The 24,250-nt window shown below is 46.1% G+C and overlaps 1 protein-coding gene across 1 annotated transcript; it reads right to left on the bottom strand.

The window, feature by feature from the left end:
* Nucleotides 1-2,988: 2,988 nt before the first annotated feature.
* LOC120657460 (probable steroid-binding protein 3) lies at nucleotides 2,989-3,695 on the bottom strand. Its single transcript, XM_039935765.1, has one exon. It carries the CDS (start codon nucleotides 3,564-3,566, stop codon nucleotides 3,255-3,257), a length of 312 nt encoding a protein of 103 aa, XP_039791699.1. The 5' UTR covers nucleotides 3,567-3,695; the 3' UTR covers nucleotides 2,989-3,254.
* Nucleotides 3,696-24,250: the final 20,555 nt, after the last annotated feature.

The following is a 24,250-nucleotide window of genomic DNA, read 5'->3' as shown; positions in this document are numbered from 1 at the left end:
TCAGCACCAGCTATCAGCCACAATCAGCCGAACAGAGCGAGGTGATATGATAAGGTTCAAATTTTAATCGAGTTTTCTGGTGTGAAAATATGCAGACATCAGGCTGATCTGTAATGGACACCCTGCACACAAGTATCTGTAGCTAGTAACAATACACAGTGTCATGCAGGATGGAAATGCTCTGCCTGGAGGAACCCCGACCGCAAGACGGCAGCACGGGCGCACGGCAGCAGGGGATTCGTTTTACATGTGACAAACTTGTTGCAGCTTTGGCCATCAGTCATCGTATCATGTTTTTTTTTTTGTCCACAAGAACGAACAACAGCAAAATATTTTCTTGTCCACAAGAACGAACAGTAGCAAATAGTCCACTCGATGTTATTTCTGGTTCAGTAGTCAAAATGCCTACCCATGTTGCGCTCCATGAATCAGTGTCCAAGACTCTTTCAGACATTGGAAGCTTTAACAACTCGAAGGGACATATAGACACAGTACAACCAAGAATATTTCGAGCATCCACAAGAATATGGGAAACGAACCTGCTTCCCCAAAATCTTCAAATAGGAGGCTATTTCAAATTGTCTATGATATATTAGCTACTGAAGAAACAACCTGATGAAAACTGCCAGACTAAACAAAGCGAAATGAACTGATTTGAAGACGGCAATGCGTTCTATATGGTTGGTCTGGTTGGGCATGCATGCTTTTAAGCAGCAATTTTTACAAGTCGTATAGCAGCAAACCCTGTGATCGCCTAATACATCTGAAATTAAGTGGCAGTTAAAGAAGACATAAGCTCTATACTGAAAACCGTCGCAGCAAGTCCTACCCTTCATCTTTATTAGAAAAATAGTACTACCCATCATCTTTTAGCATAGGTAAATGTAGCAATCAAGCATATATATTCACTGACTAATTCCACTATCACTGTATGCAGGGGGTAATAGAATTGAGATGCTTGAGAACAAGAGCATGTAGACTTAGCGATGACTGTGCTGATCTATCGTATCTGACTGTGTTATTAAAAAAAAATTGTCAACCCAGATGCAGCGAAATGTGCCTACCTGGACTGCACTTCAATGGTTGGATATGGATATGAGCATTGGTTCCACAAAAGTGTAATTAATATTAATATACTATACTAAGGCTCCAAGATTTGGAGCGCTGCCGTTCGTTCTGGGCCCAGGTGGGCCCTGGTACTGTTCATTGGGCCCCCGTGCACTGTTTAAGTGGGCCCGCATACTATTCAAGTGGGCCCGCGTATAAAATATATTTAATTATTTTTTATATAAAAAATAATATAATTTTGTATACTGCGTTCACATGTAGTTGCCGTATAAAATATATTTAATTATTTTTTATATAAAAAATAATATAATTTTGTATACTGCGTTCACATATAGTAGTCCTACTATTTGTATACTACTTAGTGGGGGCCCACACCATTTGGGACCCATGCACATTTAGTGTGCCCCACTTAATGGGCCCACGGTACTATTAAGTGCCTCTATCATTTAAAAAAAACATCGATGGTGATTTCGTACTGAAAATATAAAATAAATTTAACTTTTCCTATATATGAAAATAATAACTTTGTACGTTCATCTACGATAGCTCTAATACTTTTTATAGTTTGTTTCCCGTACATAAATTCAAAAAATAGGATCAATTATTCTTTCATCACTAATTTTATACATCAGTCTGTCAGTTATTTTTACTCACACCTAAAAATCAACGGATTTCTAAGAAAAAAAGTTATACTATGCTTAGATGACCATTATGATAGCATAAAATATCTAAATTTAATATTGGATTGAGTACAACAAAATATAAATTTATGTTTCATCATTTTTTTCAACTTAATATCTTTCGAATAGACGCGCATCGCGCGTCAACCTGCCTAGTCTAGACCAATCTGTCTACCCTGTGGGCCTACCTCCTTTTCCCTTTATCTTTATTTTTTCCCTTTTCACTTCCATCATTTTTTCCATTTTGCCACCTGTAGTTGTCTTCATCATATTTACTTAAAATAGATTATTCATATGGATATGCATTTAGCCTCTCTTTTTTCTAGACAAAGTTTTTCGTGTGTTTGAATTACTTAATTTTTATGCAAAATTTAGCTGATGATATTTGTTTAAATTAACATTTTTACAAGACCCGCTTGAACGAGTTGTTTCTTTTTTTAATAAGTTTTATGTGTATGAGCTGTCTAGAAAAAAATACAAATATAGAAAGTTTTCTCTAAAATAAATTATCCTTGTGAAAATTTTGCAAACTACTGTCTTTTTAAAGGGTCTACAAACCCTTTCAAAAAACTAGAGTTTTCTTTTTTCAAACGGAAAAAAACTAGAGTGTTGATCTTTGTCATCAACTCATCATCGATCAAACGCTTCACTTTTTTTTAGATGATGAAAAGAGAAAAGGAGATGACTGCTCTTCTAGCTGGGCCGTGTCAAATGGCAGCCTTCTTTCCTGAAATGTTGACGCCTTGTGGGCTCTGTGCTATGGGCTTCAGCTGCCCACACGAACGGAACAAAAGAGGGGACTCGGACGCGTGGCAGCGGTCATACGCTCCAGAAGGCAGAAAAGACCTCCTCCACATGCAAGGTAAGCACACTGCTAAAACAGAATAATAATACCATAAAAAACAGAATAATAATGCAGATACACCGACTCATTAGTGATTTTCCTAGATAACGATTGACTCATTAGTGACAACTGAAGATCATATTGTTCATTACACGTAATACACACTTTACACTCAGTGCTGCATGCATGATGCGTGGTTGCAAATAATCAATATCAAATTTGGTAATTTGTCACCCTCTTATCCCCTTGGTCTTTCAGGGTATGGATCAGAGAGCTTTTGCTAATTGCTAGCTATACGTAGCGAGAGAGAGAAAAAAAACTTGTATTTAAATCAAGCCTTACAGCTTAGAACCAATTGCATATGAAATCTTGCAATTGCAAAGCCACAGATCCCAATACTTGAACCAACCCCAATCTTTCATTCAGATTATTGGTCATGCAATTACACAGCAAACAAACACATACATCCTGACAGATACCACAGTGTATGCAGGGAGTTATGTAGCAGGAACATACATTCTTCCCTTGAGATTATTTTGTAGCTAATGTAGCAAGCAAGCAAGCACAAGGCTGCAAGAGGTAGGATACAGAAATACACTGATACTTGCCGAGGTGGTGGTGGTCGCCGCTGATTGGGGGGTTTTTGACTTGAGATTTCGAGTTCAGGCGTCGACGAGGCGGGCGACGACGGGGTACTTGGCCTGGAACTTGGTCTCCCAGTCAGCGAGGACGCCGAGCTCCTTGTCGGTGAGGCCGGAGAGGTCGCCGGAGACGTCGGCCTCTTCCTTGGACATCTTGCCGAGGGCGCGGCTGGCCTCGCGGCCGGCGAAGATGGCGTAGGCGCCGCCGGGGCCGTAGAAGCTGCGGCCGGAGGTGACGTCGTAGACCTTGCCGCGGACGGAGACGTAGATCGGCTTGGAGGGGTCGGTGCCGTCGTACGCCCGCAGCTGCGCCGCCGTCAGCTCCGTCGCCATCGTGCCGCTCGGTGCTGTGCCTGTGGGGGAAAGGAAAAGGGGATCGGGCTGGTCGCCGCTGCGCGCGGTAGGTGCCGTAGATTGTTGCGAGTTGGCGATTGCAACTGAAGCGGCGAAGGAAGGGGTGGCCCACCGCTTCCTTCGGATTGAGATTCGGTGCCGTACGTCACCGTGACTTTGAGTCACTGACGTGTGGGCCCGAAATCTGTGGGTCCCACACGTCAGTGACTCAAAGTCACGGTGACGTACGGCACCGGATCTGCGTGAATGCCACGCGACTGTGACCCCACCTTCGGGAGAGGGAAACGGCAAGCACCTCACACAGGGACTGGGTTAAGCCGCGACCCCACTTATATCAAATTGGAGCGACCTGTTCCCTCTCGTAATCCTATATAAGCACAATGTATAATAAGCAAACTAATCAGTGAAGTGATGCAGCCTTATGGACACTCACACGATGAGAAGTGAAAAGCATGTGGGTGACATCAGCACTCTTTAATTATTTATACTTGCTTTTCTATTCTATTTAAATAATGATATCTCTCGCACACGGGGTTCAAATTTTATTCCAGATGCATTGTTGTGTTTCTTAGAGCGAGGCCTACAAAACAAGATCCAATTTACATATATTTTGAGGCTATTTTATTTGTACTATCAAGTTGTGCATTATATTTGTAACAATTTATATAGATCATGTAATAATTTATGTATATGTTAGATGTCAAATTATGTGTATCAACTTGTGCAGAGACAGTGTACAAACTTATGTGTTTTTGCACCGTACAACTAGGTTAGGTGTATTACTTTTTAAAGAGTCAGCTCACAAAATAGCAGTTGTCTTAACTTATATGTAATAGTATTTGGGCAATTTATGACAAGCTGCGTGTCAACTTATGTATATGTCAAGTCACAACTTACGTTGTCTTAACTTATATGTAATAGTATTTGGGCAATTTATGTACAAGCTACGTGTCTACTTATGTATATGCCAAGTCACAACTTACGTAGATATTATGCCTTGACTTTTATAGATACCATATATCAATTTATGCTTTATATCCTATGTACCAACATATTTAAAGACTTCCATACAAGTTATATATATTTTTTTAAAAATAACGTTCAAACACGTGTATTTGGAGCTTATTTTATTGTATTTATCTAAAGAATATTAGTAGATGAATTAGTAAAGTAGTACTCTTATATGCTAGAATGTACAATATATTTCTATAATCTTATCATTTTAAATAAAAAACTTCACATGTTGTCCATATTTTCTAAGCAGACTCTCTCTTAGCCCAAATATTCAATGTATGTGATCATGTTGTGCCAAAACTTAACCTGCTTAGGTTGCGGCCCATGGACCAAGGCACGCATTAGCAAAAACAACCCATGTGGCGTGAACCAACACATGTAAAAAAACAAAACACGCTAGGCGGGCCAGGCCGCGCTTGCGCGCAGGTCGCGCACTCCATCATCCGCTCACACAGAGATCCGTGGACGAACGAAGCTGGCCGTGTATGGCTTTGGGCCGTCCCCAGATTTGAGGCCCGCAGCAATGGGCACCAGGCCCACAAGGCTGCAGAATTGGGTCCACTCATCAGTACTTGTGGACCCAATTCGCTGGTGTAGAGGCCTGCTTTCCTCCCTGGAGTTTTCTTTGTATGGCTGCAAGCCTGCAAAAAGGTAGATCCTGAATAAAAAAAACAAGGTAGATCCTTGGCCTTGGCCCTCGCTTTGCTTATACGGCTGTGAAAAGGGTAGGACAATGAGCAAACTGATGAATGAAATTAAAAAAAGAAAGAAAGAAAGAAAGAAAGAAACAGGGAGTGAGAGCATGCAAACATATGCCATTGGTGTAGCTTTTTATTTCCCGATGAACTCTGTCCTAGCTGTAAGCCGACCTGAACATTGCATTGATCAAGATTCATCAAGTACATCCTAAGACTTTTGTGAAAGTATTATGTGATTACACCACACAAACCCTCGCTCCACACACGGAGACTTGGCCGGCGAAAGGCTCTTGCACTGCAATTCTTCCAAATGTGTCCCCAGGAGAGCAGTGGTGCCATTAGCGTAGCTTGCAGGCAGAAGCAGAAAAGGGCAGTTTTTACAGACAGGGCGACAGGCAATGCCGTTTCCGACTCGCCACTGCCCAGTGCCCAGCTCACATGCCAATGGCCAGCACGGGCGCGGCGCTCATGGTCCCCACACCACTTGCCAGAAAACGCTCGGTTCCAGAGCGCACCGTCCGCACGGCCCTAGCCTCGCCGGCGTCGCGAACTGCGAGCGAGTTGTTGCAACGCCACCCTCCAAACCCCGTGTCCCTCACCGACCGGTGCCGTCAAAAACCGTGGCGGGCAGTAGATACGGTGAACGCAGGGTTAAAGCATATCTACGCCACCACCTAAAGCTGCATTTTAACACGATTTTAATAACGTGTCAAAGTGTTACGGTATTAGATACACTTATAGCGTTGTTTGTCTTATAAAGACATTTTTTAACACGTTGCTGAAAACGTCTCAAATCGATACAAATCTTGACACGCTTATAAGTGTCACTATCATCTAGACACATTGTAAAGCGTATTTACAACTGTATATAATCATATAAAGATATTTTTGACATGATTCTAAAAATATATCAAAATGATACAAAGTTAGATATGATTTGAACCATAAATAACATGTAGGCACATCACGTAAACATGATTTTTAAAATAAAAATTAAAGATATCATGTCAGTCTAAGTCTTCCAAAACAATAACCTAAAAAAATGTGTTGCAATAGGGGCTCGAACTCTTGTGCAACCATGACTTAGAGTAGAGCGCACAACCACCACGACACCTACTTGTTTATGGTAGAACTTGTTCTTTAACTTAGTTCAAAAATTCAATACGCCACGGGCCGAGATAAAATGGCAAAAAAAAAAAAATTTGAGCCAAGTTCCCAATCGAGATTCGAACCAGTGACAGTCACTTCACAAAGATCGACATGCACCATTTAACTATTGTGGCGTTTTGTGATTGTGAACAGGAAATTATTAAGTCAAATCTTCCTACACATCTAACCCATCCAGTGGTGCCTACTCCTCAGGTACTCGCAGACACTTCTTCAACTGTGAAATGTGGAAGACATCATGATCTCCAGAGAGATTGGGAGGTAACTCCAGACGATACGCAACTTCGTCTTTCTTCTCTAGCACCTTGAATGGACCAATGTACCGAGGTGCTAGCTTCCCCTTCACATTAAACCTGCGGTTTCCTCTCATCGGAGACACCTTCAGATATACATAATCATCAACGCTGAAGGTCAAGTCCCTCCGTTTGCCATCTGCATAGCTCTTTTGCCTACTCTGTGCAATCCTCAGATTCTCCTGCACAGCCTGTACCATCTGCTCTGCATCTTCTATAATGTCAGGGCCAAAGAGCTGCTTCTCACCAATCTGATCCCAATAAAGAGGAGTCCTGCACTTTCTGCCATACAATGCCTCAAAGGGGGACTTCTTCAGACTGGCCTAGTAACTGTTGTTGTAGGAAAACTCAGCATACGACTGGCACTTATCCCAACTAGTACCATACTGAATAGCACAAGCTCTCAGCATATCCTCCAACACTTGGTTGGTTCTCTCTATCTGCCCATCTGTCTGAGGATGATAGGCGGTACTGAAGCACAGCTTCGTATCCCGCGAATCATGGAGCTGCTCCCAGAACCATGAAGTGAACTGTGATCCTCTATCAGATATGATCTTCTTGGGCACACCATGCAAACAGACAATCCGGGAGATGTACAACTCTGCAAGTCTGGCACCAGAGTAAGTAGTGTTCACTGGAATGAAGTGAGCAACCTTCATCAGACGATCCACTACTACCCATATAGAGTTGTACCCTTTCTGAGTACGAGGCAATCCAACAATGAAGTCCATAGTGATCTCCTCCCATTTCCACTCTGGAATCTTCAATGGCTGTAATAGACCGGCTGGCCTCTGATGCTCAGCCTTGACACGCTGACAAGTGTCACAAATAGCCACGTACTCTGCCACTGAACGCTTCATCCCATACCACCAGAAGCGTTCCTTGAGATCATAGTACATCTTGGTATTGCCCGGATGAATAGAGTAAGTTGTATCATGAGCCTCACTCAGAATCAACTTCCGGAGGTCCTGCACATCTAGCACACAGATCCGGTTCTTGTACCACAAGGTACCCTGATCATCCTCTCTGAAATGAGGAGCCTTGCCCTTCTTGAGCAACTCACGGATCTCCTGCAGCTTCTCATCTTCCTTCTGATGCTGCCGGATCTCTGCCTCTAGAGTGGGCACTGCCTCGAATGTCACACTCGAAGTATGATGCAAGAAACCCAGACTCAACTGCTCAAACTCCTCGCATAACTCTGGAGGCATCTGGAAAGCAACGGCCATGTTGACGTAGCTTCTTCTGCTCAGAGCATCTGCCACAACATTGGCCTTACCCGGATGATAGTGAATCTCCAGGTCATAGTCCTTGACCAGCTCTAACCATCTCCTCTGCCGCATGTTCAGCTCATTCTGTGTGAAAATATACTTGAGGCTCTTGTGATCAGTGTAGATATCACACTGCTGCCCATACAAGTAATGCCTCCAAATCTTCAGAGCATGCACAACTGCGGCTAACTCAAGATCATGAGTGGGATAGTTCAGCTCATGCCGACGTAACTGCCGTGAAGTATAGGCAATCACTCTACCCTCCTGCATCAGAACACAACCAAGACCATCCTTCGAAGCATCACAGTACACCGTGAACCTCTTGCTCTGGTCTGACAGAGTAAGGACTGGCGCCGTAGTCAACCTCTTCTTCAACTCATCAAATGCCATCTGACGCTCATCAGTCCATATGAATGCTGCATTCTTCTCTACCAAGGAAGTCAAGGGCTTCGCGATCTTGGAGAAATTCTCAATGAACCTCCGATAATATCATGCTAAGCCCAAGAATGACCGGACTTCCTTCACCGTTTGCGGTGTCCCCCACTCGAGTACATCCTTCACCTTGCTCGGATCAACCACAATACCACCCTTGGAGATGATATGACCAAGGAACGGAACCTCGTCAATCCAGAACTCGCACTTGCTGAACTTAGCATACAACTGATGCTCCCTCAATCTCTGCAGCACTAGTTTCAGATGAACTTCATGCTCTGCCTCCGACTTGGAAAAGATCATAATATCATCGATGAAGATCACCACGAAGACATCCAGATAATCCATGAAAACCATGTTCATCAAGTGCATGAAGAAAGCCGGGGCATTAGTCAAGCCGAAAGACATGACCGTATACTCATACAACTCGTACTTGCAGGTGAATGCCGTCTTCGGAATATCCTCAGGACTGATCCTCAGCTGAAAATAGCCCGAACGCATATCAATCTTCGAGAATACACGAGCACCTCGAAGCAGATCAAACAGATCCTCAATACGAGGCAGTGGATGCTTGTTCTTAATGGTAACTGCGTTCAGCTCCCGATAATCGACACACATTCTCTTCGAGCCATCCTTCTTATCTACTAGCAACAATGGAAAAGCCCAAGGAGAAAAGCTGCGACGGATATAGCCCTTGGCTAACAACTCATCGATGGTCTTCTTAACTTCCTCATGCTCTATAGGTGCCATGCGGTAGGGCTGCTTTGCAATAGGAGTTGTGCCAGGCAAGAGATCAATAGAAAACTCGATGTCGTGTTCAGGCGGCATACCTGGCAAATCATCCGGAAAGACATCCGGGAATTCAGACACCACGCGAATACCATCCGTGGGTCTAGCCTCCATCTGATGAAGAAATCCAGAAGGTTCCACTGCACTGATAGTAACCTCCCGACCACTGGAAGCCGATAACAAGACTGTCCCCTGAGCACAATCTATCCGGACTCCCCACTTAGCAAGAGTCTCCATCCCCAGAATGACATCGATGCCCTTGGTGTCTAGCACCATCAGATCTGTACTGAATTCTACCCCCTTAAGGATACACTGACTCTGGGGCAGAAGGTATGAGACCTCAATTGTCCTCCCGGTGAAGATACTACCAGGCACCTCTTTAATGTGCTAGTACGAATACCATGTTGCTCGACAAAAGACTGTGTAATGAAGGAATGCGTAGCACCAGTATCGAAAAGCACTGTAGCTGGATATGAATTGACCATGAACATACCAATAACCACATTGGGAGCCTCGGCCGCTGACTCGGCCGTAACGTGGTTCACTCTCCCCTGAAGTGGCGCCCTAGGCTGAGCTGGGCGCCCCTGCTGTCCCTCCTGCGCCTTCCGGGGGTAAGAGTTGGCGTAGTGCCCCGGCTGGCCGCAGTGATAGCAGGTGCGAAGGGGTCCTTGAGCATGCTGTCTGGTAGGAGGAGCTGCCTGCCGTGGAGCCTGAGGTTAGGGGTGGGCGTTCGGGTTACCCGAAATATTCGGGTTGGATTTTTCGGGTTTTCAAAAATTCGGGTTTTGAAAATTGAAACCCGAAAATTACTTGGAAAAAAGAAAACCCGACAATTCGGGTACCCGTAATTTCGGGTTCGGGTTCGGGTAACCCCGAATTACCCGAAATTAACGAGCCGGCGAGCTGCTTGCCGTGATGTCACTGGCGTCCTGGTTCTAGAATGAGGTTTTAGAGGAAAAAAATAACCAAATACAATGAAAAGGAATCCAAAATCAATACCGAGACACCATGCTGTTCCTTCCGTCTAGCCACACAAAGATCCAATCATATAAAAATATCCAAAATCAATCACCGTTGCCGTGTGGTAATCGGATTAGCAAAGGCAAAAGAGGCTGATGCATGTCATGATTTCACGAGGTGCAAGGCTGCAAGCTGCAGCGCAAGAAGCCGGCAAGCCGCATGCCTATCTGGAGCTGCTAAAATCCGCTGCTATCCAGAGGAGCCCTTTGCCCCCTGCACGCTCGCACCTGATTGCAGCGCCGCCGGGCTCCGGATGCTGATGGCGACGGGGAAGAGGCCTCGCTGCTGCAGCTCGCTGAGATGGGTGGAGGCGAGGACAGCGACGCCGCCGGTCGGTGGGTGCAGGTTTTGGCGTCGCTCCTAGATCCGCCGTCACAGGGGCGATGGGCGCTGGTGAGCGACTCGCGACTGGTGCTCAGGGTAGTGGCGGCGTGACTGCGTGGTTGGGGACTGGGGGTGCCGGGGTGGGGCGTAGGTTAGGGTTAAGAGGATTCATGGGCTGGGCTGGGCTGATTTCATACAATGAATAAACACATCTATGGGCTGGGCTGATTTCGAGTAGTTCGGGTAATTCGGGTACCGTAGCCCAATACCCGAACTACCCGTAATAATTTCGGGTACCGTGGGTTAGAACCCGAATTGGGATTCTGGTTTTTCGGGTTCGGGTTTTCCGGGTTCGGGCTCGGGTTTTTCGGGTTCGGACTTCGGGTTTCGGGTATTTTGCCCAGCCATACCTGAGGTGCTGGCGGAACTGGTGGTGCAGCATGAGCCGGAGGTGCCGGCAACCTCTGGCCCTGCCCCGCCTGCTGCTATTGTCGAGGCGGGTACTGCTGCGGCCGCTGCTGGTACTGCTGTTGCTGCTGGTACTGCTGGGGCGGCTGGAGGCGAGGACGGGTGTTGCTGCCGGAAGCAACGGGAATGATCTTTCTCTTCTTGTCCTCCATCTCTAGGTGCTTACGCTCCGTGTTGAGCGCGCTGTCAACCAGATGGTTGAAGTCGTCGAAGCAGAGGTTGAGCAGCGCATATTGGATGTAGTCCTCCAGTCCCTCCATGAAGTGCTCCTGCTTGTCGCGATCATCTGCGACCTCGGCAGGGGCGTAGCGAGCGAGCTGAAGGAAACGATCACGATACTCCGTGACCGTCATAGTTCCCTGAAGTGAAAAGGACAGATGTATGGCGAATGATTAGCTCATACTTCAGAAAGATAGAACAAGGGGGATACGAGCTCAAAAGGAAATGCTGAAAAATTATATCTGAGTTTACTTGCTTAAGCGCAAGGAACTCCTTCTTCTTCATCTTCATAACGCCCGCGGGGACGTTGTGGCTGCGAAACCGCTCCCGGAACTGGATCCAGGTGAAAGCCTCGCGGTCTTGAACTCGGTGGGACTCCCACCAGTCCAAAGCTGCACCTCGCAGCTGTCCTGCTGCGTACAAGACACGCTCCCAATCATCGCACTTGGCGATGTCCAGCTGTCGCTCCACTGCACGGAGCCAGTCGTCCTCCTGGAGTGGGTCAGACGTGTGGGAAAACGTCGGCGGGTGACCCCTCAGAAACTCCGCACGCCTGTCGCGAGGCTGCTGTGGTGGAGGCGGAGGCGGCGGCTGAGCGTGGACCTACTGCAGTGCCTGAACGGTGTTGTTCAGGGTAGCCATCATCTGCATCTGGTGCTGGAAGTACTGCTCCGGGGTCAGGGGTGGAGGCATCGGCATCCCGGCACCCTGGTTGTTCTGCCCCTGCTGCTAGCCAGAACCGGAACCGGTGCTCCTGGTGTTCACCATCTGATTTGAACAAAAGATGTATGAGCAAATATATTGCAGAAATAATTTCAGACGGATATGATATCTTTCGACAAGGAAGACTTAGGCATGATAAAGTAGACAGGATGGAGTGGACGGTTTTAACCCCAACGGACTAACTCATTTTATTAATTAATTAACTTTAACTTAAAACTGATTTTCATTAAACAAATTTAACTACTAAACTATGCAATCAACCAAAGATCCAAATCAAACATGTAGCATAATAACAAGCATTCAAAAGTTCATACTTTAGTCGAGTTTATCACACGACTCGACTAACACAACGCGCTTATTATAAAGGGGTCATTTAGCTTACACCTATGATGGTCAGTCGACTTACTTCAGGTTAGAATCTACATAGACTAATTCTATAGAGAGAAATCAAGGCAAGACGAGTAAAAATCTTTGAATTCAAAGAATATAATAGCAAAATAGTTTCAGCAGACAAGGCTTAGAGAGAAAAAGACCTAAAACTCGACCAGTTCTATCTAGGCTTTCGACCTACAGTTGATATGGCTCTGATACCACTCTGTAACACCCGGTTTATAAAAGAATATAAACCGAGCAATCATATACGTGCCAGGATCAAGTCACACGTATATACAACAGAATGAACAGTATATCACAGCACATATCACGTAAAAAGATATAATAAAGCAAATACGAATGTTATTTATTACAATAATGACAAAATGTCTGATACAGAGTATGCGGAAGCGTAAAACATATACGATAACTCTCGAAAGCAGGGCGCCACAGGGATGTCGACTGGGAGACGAACGCCTAGAAGTCCTCGTACTCCTGGTAGCTCCGGGTGAACTCCCTCGCGTCGGCAGGAACTGAGCAGCAGTAGAGTATCCCCAAGAGGAAAAAAAAGAGTAGAGTAGGCAAGAGTGAGTACACAACTTATACTCAACAAGTATAACACAAACTATGAGGCTCTAAGGTTGACTGACTCAACAGCATTAGTTTTTAATCTTGGCAAAATTTTATTAAAACTATTTACTACAAGTTGATGAATTACCATACCCCAGTTATATAGTAATTAATCAGAATTATTTATGATACTACTGAGAACCAAACCAAACCAACCACCCGGGGAAACCCTCCTAACCAAAGGAAGATAAACCCACTAATCAAAAGGAGGATCTGGGCCGCTCATGACCGTGAGCACGTCTAGTATACTAGTTTTACACTTTGTAGAGGTTGCACATCTTTACCCACAAGTCGTGAGCTACGCTAGTTGTTCATCACACTTCCGTTGGTGAGATGGCTAGCAAACTCACTACGAGGCCTTTACAAAGAATCTCGTTGGTAAGGCGTAACCGCGAAGAGTTGGATCAGCGACGATGGGGCCCACCTCACGGGGGTACAAGCACAGGTGCGCAAACCAAGCATAGACCAAGCCGGAGGAGCAGGGACCATTGAAGCTTACCACCCTTTGCCCCGCAGGTAAGTTACTCCAAACCAAAAAGAGCTAATTAGTAAGCCAAGACCGTCCCATTCCAGTCTTGTGGTAGCGCTGTTGTCCCAGATTGTCGCTCTATGAACCGGTCCTTATGGAGAGTGGCCAACCAAGCACTAAGCACCGTGCTGCCCCCCTAAACCATGTTTCTAACAAAAACCAATTTTAACGAGATGTGAGCCCCTCAAACGGGCCACTCTCAAAATTAAGTTGCATATACCATTAATAAAATTAATTAAAAAGGACCAAGTGTGTTATAGCACGGCACCTAGCACAACTAACCAAAATGCAACCCAAGGGATATATATAAAGGATATAAAGTGGCTATTAACGTCCTTATAGGCATACAGTATTAAAATGCAGTATGAAATTGTAATTAAAGGTGATAGGTGGTGTTCATGTTATACTTGCCTTCCTCAAACTGCTCCTGCTGCTGCTCAAACTAATCTGTAGATGGCTGCTCCGGGTACTGGTACTGGGGATCCTCAGATGGATCAACGTCTACTCACGAACACATAGCCAAAAACAATACACAACATAAACATACATGCAAACAACAGCTAACACTAAGAAAAAGTACAACAATACATAAAAACAGCAAACAAAACTAGGCTAGAACTATTCTACGCGTTACAACGATCGCGTGGACATAAAGAACACCTAAAATGGAGTTAAAACGCGTAAACTAGGCCTAAAACAAGTTCTAGGGGTTTAACTGTAAGAAAAACATAGTTTCTGGGGTTTTTCTACAAAAACCGAGGGCCTAAATGTAATTAATGCATAGATCTAGGGTCTAACACATAAAACTACCAGAGCTGGACAGCAGGTTCTATATCTAAAAAGCTCAGGGGTCTAAACATAAAAAACAGGGCTTGGATTGAAATACTTTTGAGTACAACTGGACCGCGTGTTGAATTCAGGAAAACAAGGGGGGTCTTTAGCAAAAGCGCCAGGAGCTGACCGGTACGCCGGGCGATTGACTCGGCTCGGGATGCACGCGGGCCGTCAGATCTGGATCCTGCGGCCTGGGATGGATGGTGCGCGGGGCAGCAGCGGAACACGTCGGAGCGCGGCGGCGAACGGCCGCGGGGTCGCCGGAGTTCGCCTATCCGGCGCTCCCGGAGTCCGTTCGGGCTATGGTTTGGCCGAGGGTGGAGTGCGCGGCGTGCGTAGTCCACCTGTGGGGTTAGTGGGGTTCGGGGAGGCTTGAAGTGGTGAGCGCTAAGGCGAAGGCGGGTGTGCGCGGCGGGGCATCGCCGGTGTGCACGCGCTCGGGTGGCTAGGGTGTGCTACGGGCTAAAACAACCAGCGTAGCAGAGAGGGGAGGTGGGGGTGTGGCTCACCGGGGGTCGGGATCGAAGGAAGGACCGGCGCGGGGACGTCGACGGCGAGGTCGAGCGGCGGCGATGGGGGGAGCTTCGCGGTCCGGGTGAGGGGGTGCTCCTCCGAGCTTCGGATCCCCTCGAATCGATGCGCCGTGGTGCTACGGAGGTGGAACGTGGTCAGTGAGGGCCGTAACACGCCGGCGGCGTGGAATTGGGGCGGCGGGCCGTTTACCTGCAGCGGTGCTCCGGGGCAATTCCGGCGCGAGCGGGGGCCAGGTCGAGAAAGGCTGGGCCTGGGGGCGGTCCTGGGCTCGGGCGAAGCTGCCGCGGCGGTTTGCGGTGGCTGGGATGTGGTGGTGCGGCGAGTCTACCGCGGCGCAGCGCTCTGCTCTGCTCTGAACTTGGAGGGCAGCGACGGCTAGGGTTTGGGGTGGCGCTGATGGGAGGATGGGGAACAAGGGGTCCGCGGGGCGGTTTAAAGAGGGGGCCCGAGATCTCGGCTTCCGCGCCCCGGATAGGGATCCCGGCGAGATTCCCGGCCGTGATTCGGGAGGCCGTTGAGTGCGGGCGCGAGGAGGACGGGGAAGCTGACTGGTGGGGACGGCAGTCGGTGGGAGAGCGAGCGCTGGACGGGCTGACGCGGTGTGTTGCTGGCTGGTGGGCCTGCGCGAGCGAGAACGCTGCTGGGTTTCGCGGGTGGAAGCGGGCCGGTGCGCTGCGCGGGTGGACCGAGCACGTGCGGGCAGGCCGAGGGGAAGCGGAGGCGCACGCTGGGCCGCTGCGGGCTAGGCGGGCCGAGTGCGTGCGGGTTGGAGTCGGCCCAGGAGAGAGGGAGCGCCGGAGCAGGCCCGGCTGGGCCGCGTGCTGGGGAGGGAAGGAGGGTTGGGCTGAGAGAAGAGTTTGGGCTGGGTTGGGTTGGGTTTTGGGTTTGGGTCCTCTTTCCTTTTTCCTTTTCTAATTGCTATTTCAATCTAACTCAAACCAATCAAACTATTTGAATTTAAATTCGAATTTGAAAACAACCCTAACACTCAAATAAATAAAACAATGCTCCAGCATGAATGCACAAACATGTTAGCCCTAAAATAAATTTTAATTACTTTATGAAGCAAAAATAAATTATAAATGCAAGGCTAAGCAAATTAAATCCTAGAAAATTAAATAAAGCCAATTAAATTTATTATTAAAAGCTGAAATTTAAATTAGGGTGTTACAATAAGTGATAGCCAGTAGCGCGGAGCCGGTTTGTGCTTGTAGGCTTGCGCGCGTGCGCTGATTGCTGAGAGCAATGGGTGTGGAGGCCTTGGCGGCTTGGCAGGACGCGCGGGGGCAACCAATGGCCAGCGGCAACCCCCTCATCCCGTCGCCCCCCCGCCCGCTTCCGCATCTCCCTATCGCGCGCGGCCAATCCCAACACCCGCAGCATTCCTTCATTGTCCCACTTCCTATCTGCTGCTGCTCCTCCTAGCTGGCTGGCTCGAGGCCCCGCGGCCACATGTTTGTCACTGCGCCACCTGCCACGGTTTTTGACGGCACCGGTCGGTGAGGGACACGGGGTTTGGAGGGTGGCGTTGCAACAACTCGCTCGCAGTTTGTGATGCCGGCGAGGCCGAGGCCGTGCGGACGGTGCGCTCTGGAACCGAGCGTTTTCTGGCAAGTGGTGTGGGGATGACGAGCGTCGCGCCCGTGCTGGCCATTGGCATGTGAGCTGGGCACTGGGCAGTGGCGAGTCAGAAACGGCATTGCTTGTTGCCCTGTCTGTAAAAACTGCTCTTTTCTGCCTTCTGCTTGCAAGCTACGCGTGTTAGGTATAGGTCCTCAGCTTAGTGGGTATTAGGGGCACCTCAGTTCCCAACACTAAATTAAATAGATATCAGTATATTTGTTTTTGCTTATAAAGAAATAGCGTATACATATTATAAGATTTTATATAAGGTCTAGACTCTAGAGGTAGCGTCATGATGAGTTTGATAGAGAGCCTTCAAAATCTTAGAGCCGGCACTGGCTAGGTGAGCAGCTAGCTTGCACCGCTTGTGGCAGAACCGCCCGACATAAACCGGCTTAAGTGCGCTAACCATCGTTGCAAAGGCAATTAGGTTTAACTCGCACAACAGACGGAGCACATCGGAGGTCTGTCGGGTAAATTCCCGATAAAACCACTTAAACCTGGATCGAACAAAGCAGCATAACTCACGCGAAGGCGAGTCTAGAGATTACAACAATACACCATATATTACAACACAGAGTTTAACTTAACAGTAGAATTACAAACCAAGATCCAAATTTAACAAAGTACTTTTCAAAGCCAACATATAAGAAGTTCACTAGAGTCCTTTATTTTAGCGGAAAGTAAACACGAGAGCTAACGACGATATGGATGTCTCGAGAAAGCCCGATACAAGACATCACTCGTTCTTGTCATCATTGCCGGGGACGCATCCCACTGCATGGACCAACCAGGCGGGAGAGTGCAAGGCCAGGTCAAACTGGCAATCATGTCCTCAAAAGTATTTCCTGAAACAAAAATGAGCCACAAGCAAGGCTGAGTATTCTAATACTCAGCAAGGCTTACCCGACTGAGGGTATACTTAGCCCTTTATCTAGACATACAAGGCTTTTGGCTTGGGGGGTTTGTTTTGCCGAAAAGCAGTAAAGAGTGGATCCTTAATTGTAGGTTATAGTTTTCAGGTTCTAGTTCAATTAACCATTCTAGGTGAGCATCTATCCAATAGCATACATGGTGAAAACAATTATATTTTACCATCCAACCAACCAAATTTACCATCATCATCATCTTCCACTTCTTACTCTATGTGGCAAAAGGGTTAAGCAGTCTCAATAAACGGTGAGAAACGGATGATTCGAATCGAATTTGTTAACCTGGCCAGGCAGACCTAAACACACGTCACGTTCTCAATAAACGGTGAGAAACGGATGATTCGAATCGAATTTGTTAACCTGGCCAGGCAGACCTAAACACACGTCACGTGGTTACTCACAGAGTCACACGTGCAACTTTTCCCTTCAATTCCCGCTTCACGGAACAGGCCCACCGCCCTCAAGTACAGCAGTACGACGACTCTATACTCGCCATTAGCTAGATGTGAACAAGTTCAAGATGGTGGGGGGTATATTTCGGCTGCGGTTCAATCCAGTACTTAAGCTTACCGATTACCATATTCTCGGCATGTGATTAGTACATTCAAACGCTTAACCACCACTACCACACACTGCGGCCTTATCACTTTTCACTAAACAGATGGGGCATCCAGAGTATCACGACCCCGCCCGTAGATCTTATAGTGGTAGCAAGTAGTAAACAATCAATTCCTATAATTTCTCGCGAGTGACCGGAAATCACTCGACTTCTACCGAACCGTTAGCATAGCTAACTAGCGACCTACACATACTAGTGTTCAATCATTGGTACCTAGGATCATGCAACTAAGGTTCCAGTCAACTCCTGTAACTTAAATGCACAAGTAGATAGGAACAATAATAAGTTGCATAATTTAAAAATAGAGGAACATGCTCCGGGGCTTGCCTTCCTGGGCGTAATTGGATCTGGGCTCTTCCGAACTCGGGTTCGGGTCTTGCGCAGCTTCAGTTAGGTTAACTTGAGCTTCACGCTGCTCACTCTCGGACTCGGGCACCAGTTCGTATGTTCCGTCAGCGAGAGTAGCAGTATCTATATGATGCACATGGGTGAGTTGTTGTGATGATAATAATTTATTATTTGCTTTACTATAAAGTTGAAATTCAAACAAAACCCGAAGTTAAAGAGTGAAACACTTCCATTCGTATTTTACTGGGCAATCGTTTATATAGCAGTAACTCAACATATCTAACTACACAAGACATCAACAGCACAAGAAACTATACTAACTTCCTAAACAAGTGGGAGTAGTTTCCTATAGCAATTAAATCATGGTTGGTTAATAAATCAACAACTCAGCACACATACAGTAGTAAATTCAACAAAAATTACATTAAACATAAGGTAAACAGAACTAGCTATCCTGCAAAATTCATCCCAAAACTTGTAGCCAAATATCCAGAACAATTCATGTAATCAGACAACTCCTAGAACAAGATTGAATTATATAGGTTATACCAGAGTATAAAAGAATCTCAAACTTTAACAGTAGGTCTAAAAAGGGATTAATTAGCTACTGTGATTTTTTCATAATTTTATCTACACATAATTAATTCTGAGAAAATAAACAAAATAGACATCACATTTACAAGGTTCATTTTTAGTTCCTGTTCTATTCATGAACTGGGGCTCAAAATCCATGGACAAGCTAAACTATTCAAAAAGAACACTCAGAAATGTTTTCATGATTTATTATCAACATAAACTATTTATCATGATTAATATCTACTAAACAAGCATTAAATCAAAGAAATAGCTACACAAATCTAAAAATAAATAAATTTGGACAGTGGTGTTCATCTAGTATTGTAAGTACACAGAAAAAGTTTCATACACATATTTATAAAAGAACATCCAAAAATAAAAAGTAAGCTACTCTACTAGATCTAGCCAAAACTTAGGGTTTCATATAGTTATAGATGTTAACTGGTGCTCAAATTTTTACACGACACTAAGAATGGCATGGATTAGCTACCAACCAAAAATAACCTATAGATACTAAGTAGAACTCCTAGAATAGTTATAGTCTATGAAATCTAATCTTTTTCCTAGATTAAAATACAGACAGAAAATAAACATGTGCATGTAATGAAAGTTGTAGATCTTATTGTAAGGATTCCAAAACATTTGGATTTGCATTTTTCTGATTTTCTACGAATTTCTAGGCATTTTCAAAGTTTGCTGTTTTTGAAAACAAAAGAAAAATGAAAGGAAATCTTGCATCTAGGCCCCTGGACTTCTATTTTCTTCTCAACTTGGGTCTCTGGCGGATTTGGGGAACAGAGGAGGCGGCGGGCGGCGGGATTCCGGCGTGGGGGCTCACCGGGGACGGGGGAGAAGTGGGGGAAAAGCTTCACGGCGTCGAGAGGAACCCAGGGGTGGGTTCGGTTGGGGCTAGGGATGGCCGGAGCGGCGGCTCCGCGAAGAACAGCGGCCGGCGGCGGCGGTTTGCGGCGGCGGCGGCGGTCCGGTGGCTGGGGACGGCGGTGAGCGGGTCGAGGAGCACCAGTGAGAGGCAAGGAAGCTAGCTGCGGGTGATGTTGGGCACGAGGAAAGGTGGAGGAGGGGGTTCCGCGGGAGCCTAGGGGGCGGCGGTGCTAATGGCGGCGGCGGGCGGCCCTGGACGCCGCGGAGGGCTCAGCTCGGCGCGTGGAGCAGGGAGGGGAGTAGAGGGGGAGGGAGGAGGCCCGTTTGCGCAGCAAGGGGAGGGAGGAGAGCCAGGCGAGGGCGTGAGCGGGCTGGGGAATTGGTGCACGGCACTGCTCGGCTCGTTCGTCGCCGTGGCACGCCGACGGCAGTCCTCGGCGTGCGCGCAGGGAGGGAGTGCCGCGTGGAGAGGCCGAGAAGCATCGGGAGCAGCCAGGGACGGGTGTAAGGATCACCGGGGTGTCCGACCCTAGAGGGGGAGGGGGGTGAATAGGGTCGCTAATCGCTTTTTAACCTAGGGCTCAATCTAATTGCATAAGATAAACCTAACACGTCCTACACATGCTAGTTATGACTAAGGTTTATCTATGCTACCCTATACTTACCCCAAAAGACTTGCAACCTATAGCCAATCCTAATCAAACTAACTAGGAAAGTAAAGGTAAGCAAGAAAGAGTAAATGCGGAAACGTAATGCGGTAAGTAAAGCGGTGAGGGAGAGGATATGCAAATTCCCGTGAAGACACCAAGACACACAATTTAACGTGGTTCGGTTAGGACACCAAAGTCCCTCCCTACGTCCACGGCCACTTGCTCACAAAGAACAAGTGTGATGCCGAGTCTCTTCGCTTGATCACCGTCTTGCCACGCCTCCAAGGCTCCCGACAAGCAAAGGCTAAGTGACGCCAAGTCACAAAGACGAGGTCACCGCCACCGTCTATCTCGAAGCGTCACCACGGCACCGTCTTCACTATCTTGGAGCTTTAACACCAAGTAGGGGCCTCCTTCCCCGCACAAAGTGTCGTTGCCACTCCACATCAAGTCGGAGGGTCACACGACGAGTACACAAGGTGCTTGCCGCAGCAAGGCTTTCTCTCAAGCTAGTTCTCTCAAGAACTAAGCCTAAACAAGCACTAAGCACTCTCACAAGTGTGTTTAAGCCTATATGATTTACAATGAAGCTCTATGGTGGTGGTTGGAGATGATCTTTAGCTCTTGTATACTTCCTTAAACTCCAGCACTTTCAAATGACCCGGCCTTGGGGGTATATATAGGCAGCCCAAGCAAATGTAGCCGTTGGAGAAAAGCTGCCAGAAAAACGCTTAACGCCGGTTAATCCGACGTACCTCCAAAGCCATCGTCGGTTTAACCGGTGTATGTAAACTGCTACTTGAAAAACTAGCCGTTAGCAATTAACCGGTGTATCGCCGGTTTAACCGATGCAATCAACCGGTGTATGTAAAATTAGCGTCGGTTTAACCGGTGATTGTAACTTCTTCACGTTCTCCAAAAACCACCTCTCTGGACAACTGAACCGATGCAATTGACCGATGCATCGTCGGTTCAACCGGTGTATGTATTTTCATCGGTCTTCGTTTGGCAATGCACCGACGTATGCATTTTCTTCAACGTCGGTTAATCCGGTGAGTGTATCTTCAGTTTCCAGCTTCTGGACAATTACACCGGCGTGTGTATTTTCCTTAACATCGGTTCAACCGGTGTATTGAATTTCTTCACAGTCCAAGCGGAACCCCCGTAGGGGTGGCCCTTCGGGCCTTGCTACGCCTCTCTTCTCTTTGTCATCACTTGAACCTAAAAGCCTGAGAATAGTCATCTTAACAATCACATTAGTCCAAGTGTTGTGTGTGTCATCAATCGCCAAAACATTATGTTGAAATATGGCATGAGAGGCCATTTTCGCTACAACGGGCCCGGTGAGAGCACGGCGCGTGGCCGGCGGCCTTGACTCGACGGCGACCTCGGCTCGGCAGAAAACAGGGAGGGAAGAAAGAACAGAGAGGGTAGAGAGAAAGAGAGAGAGAAATTAAATTGATTCGAAATTCAAATTTTTCTCAAGGATTCCTTTTGAAACATAGAAAACTTCGAATATGAAAGTTGTAGAGAATTTAAAAACCTTCCACTTTTATTTCAGGAAAAAGTTTATTCGAGCAAAGGTTTAAAAGTTATTTTAAATTTCCGAAAACTATAATTCAAATAACTTATCATTTCATGTGATTTTTATCATTTGTACCCCTAGAGTTCAACTAGACATTTACAAAGCATTTCATGGCGAACATGTCTATTCATTTTCATACGCCTATTTGCATTGGTGTGAAAGTTAATTGAGGTTCCTGACCTAGGCACACATACACATATACACATGCATTTGTTTCGATGTTTCTTGGTTAAGGTACATGATTTGGTGCTAATGACCCTGGTTTAGCTAATGAAACACCTGAGATGTTACACCGCTCCTCCTAAACCTGAAGCCTGAAAGATTAAGGGGACAGCAGCAGAAGATATTGAATACTACTAGTCCTACTGCTGGAATGGATTGAGAGGTTATACCATACCAAAGCAGGAATTTTATTTTATTCTATTAAATATGTGCTTACATTTATCTCCAAGCACAAGGTCTTAGTGCCTAAATAGGATTTTTAGATACTTTCCCAGTAAAGGCTCCTTTTTATATAAACGCTATTACTGTAACCAGTGTTTCTGAATTTTTGAGAAAGCGATGCAATTGTTCGGCCAACTCATGGTGCAGGAGTATCACCTGCACTTTTTGTTTTACGGCCTCCGGAGGTTCTAGAAGGCGGGCGGGCGGGCGAGATTTTTGTACTTTCGTGAGGGTTTTTCATTAACTGCGGGACATGAATTTTGTGAACCACAGAAATGCTGGTCCAGTCTTGTTAGCAAATCTGGTCTCAGACAAACAAACAATGAATTCTTCAGAGTTCTATTGTGCCCTGTAAGCTGCAAACTGCGAGTGTCCATGCAAACTTCAGAGTTCTCTGAGGTTCTGTCCTTGGTAAACTTGAAGTCTTGAACCATTGTGAGAGCAAAGCAAACATGCAATCTTTACCTGCCGATTCTTCAGACTTTTCTTTTGAAGAAATTTCAGACTTTTTTTTGAAGGAGTGATTATTCAGACTAAGGGTGTGTTTAGTTGGTGAAAAAATTTGGATTTTGGTACTGTTGCACATTTCGTTGTTACTTGATAAATAATGTCCAATTATAGACTAATTAGGCTTAAAACATTCAGCTCGTGCTAATCAGCTAGACTGTGTAATTAGTTATTTTTTCAACTGCATTTAATGCTCCATGCATGTGTCTGAAGATTCAATGTAACGGATACTGTGTAAAAATTTTTGGGAACTAAACAGGGCCTAAGGCCATGCATTTTTTTGACAATTTCAAATGGTGACAAGCACATTACTAGCGCCTGCAGTTCTCTGTTACGTTTTGAACCCTGTCCGGATAAACCGACCAGTAGTGCAGAAAAGGGAGGGGTGATAAGTGATAGCCAGTAGCGCGGAGCCGGTTTGTGCTTGTAGGCTTGCGCGCGTGTGCTGATTGCTGAGAGCAACGGGTGTGGTGGCCTTGGCGGGATGCGCGGGGGCAACCAATGGCCAGCGGCAGGCCCCTCATCCCGGTCGCCCCCCCCCCCCCCCAAGGAAAAAAATTTCGGACGGTAAATCCGGTTTACCGGAAAATTTACCGTTACCGGTTGTGTCCGAGAAACGAATTCCGGCGAAACTTCGAATTTTTCGGTTTCAAAATTCAAAAATTCAAAAAAATTCATAAAAAACGAAAACCGGATTTTCCGACCGGATTTCGTTGCTTTCCGGTCGGATTTCGGTGCTTTCCGGTCGGAAAACATTGTTTTAGCAATGTAAAAAAATATTTTGGTATATATGGTATTGCAAAGGAACTATTACACATGTATATATAATTTAAACAGGAAATATCCATTCAAATTCCGTAAAAACAATATATCCCTCACATGACTAAACACATATAGATCCGTATATGAAATAGAAATGTAAACTCTTAATAAGTATCCCTCACATGACTAAACACACATAGATTCCGTAAAAATAATATATTCCTCACATGACTATTACACATGTTGGGTTTATTTAGCAAAACATATCCTATATATGATCAGCTTGTATAACTTGGATAATGGACTTGGTATTGTATTATTGCAATGAACCTATGGCTTATATGACTAGGACAATGGACTTGGTATTGCATTATATTGGATTTAGATTGTGTATCTTGTATGAATAATTGGACATACATGT

This window comes from Panicum virgatum, chromosome 1N (assembly GCF_016808335.1).
Source record: "Panicum virgatum strain AP13 chromosome 1N, P.virgatum_v5, whole genome shotgun sequence".
NCBI lineage: Eukaryota > Viridiplantae > Streptophyta > Magnoliopsida > Poales > Poaceae > Panicum > Panicum virgatum.
Note: the sequence above shows the minus strand (reverse complement) of the source record. Positions and strands in the feature narration are given on the sequence as shown.

What these genes read in the sequence shown, in the direction of transcription:
- LOC120657460 (XM_039935765.1), bottom strand. Translation starts at nt 3,566, where the DNA reads ATGGCGACGGAGCTGACGGCGGCGCAGCTGCGGGCGTACGACGGCACC.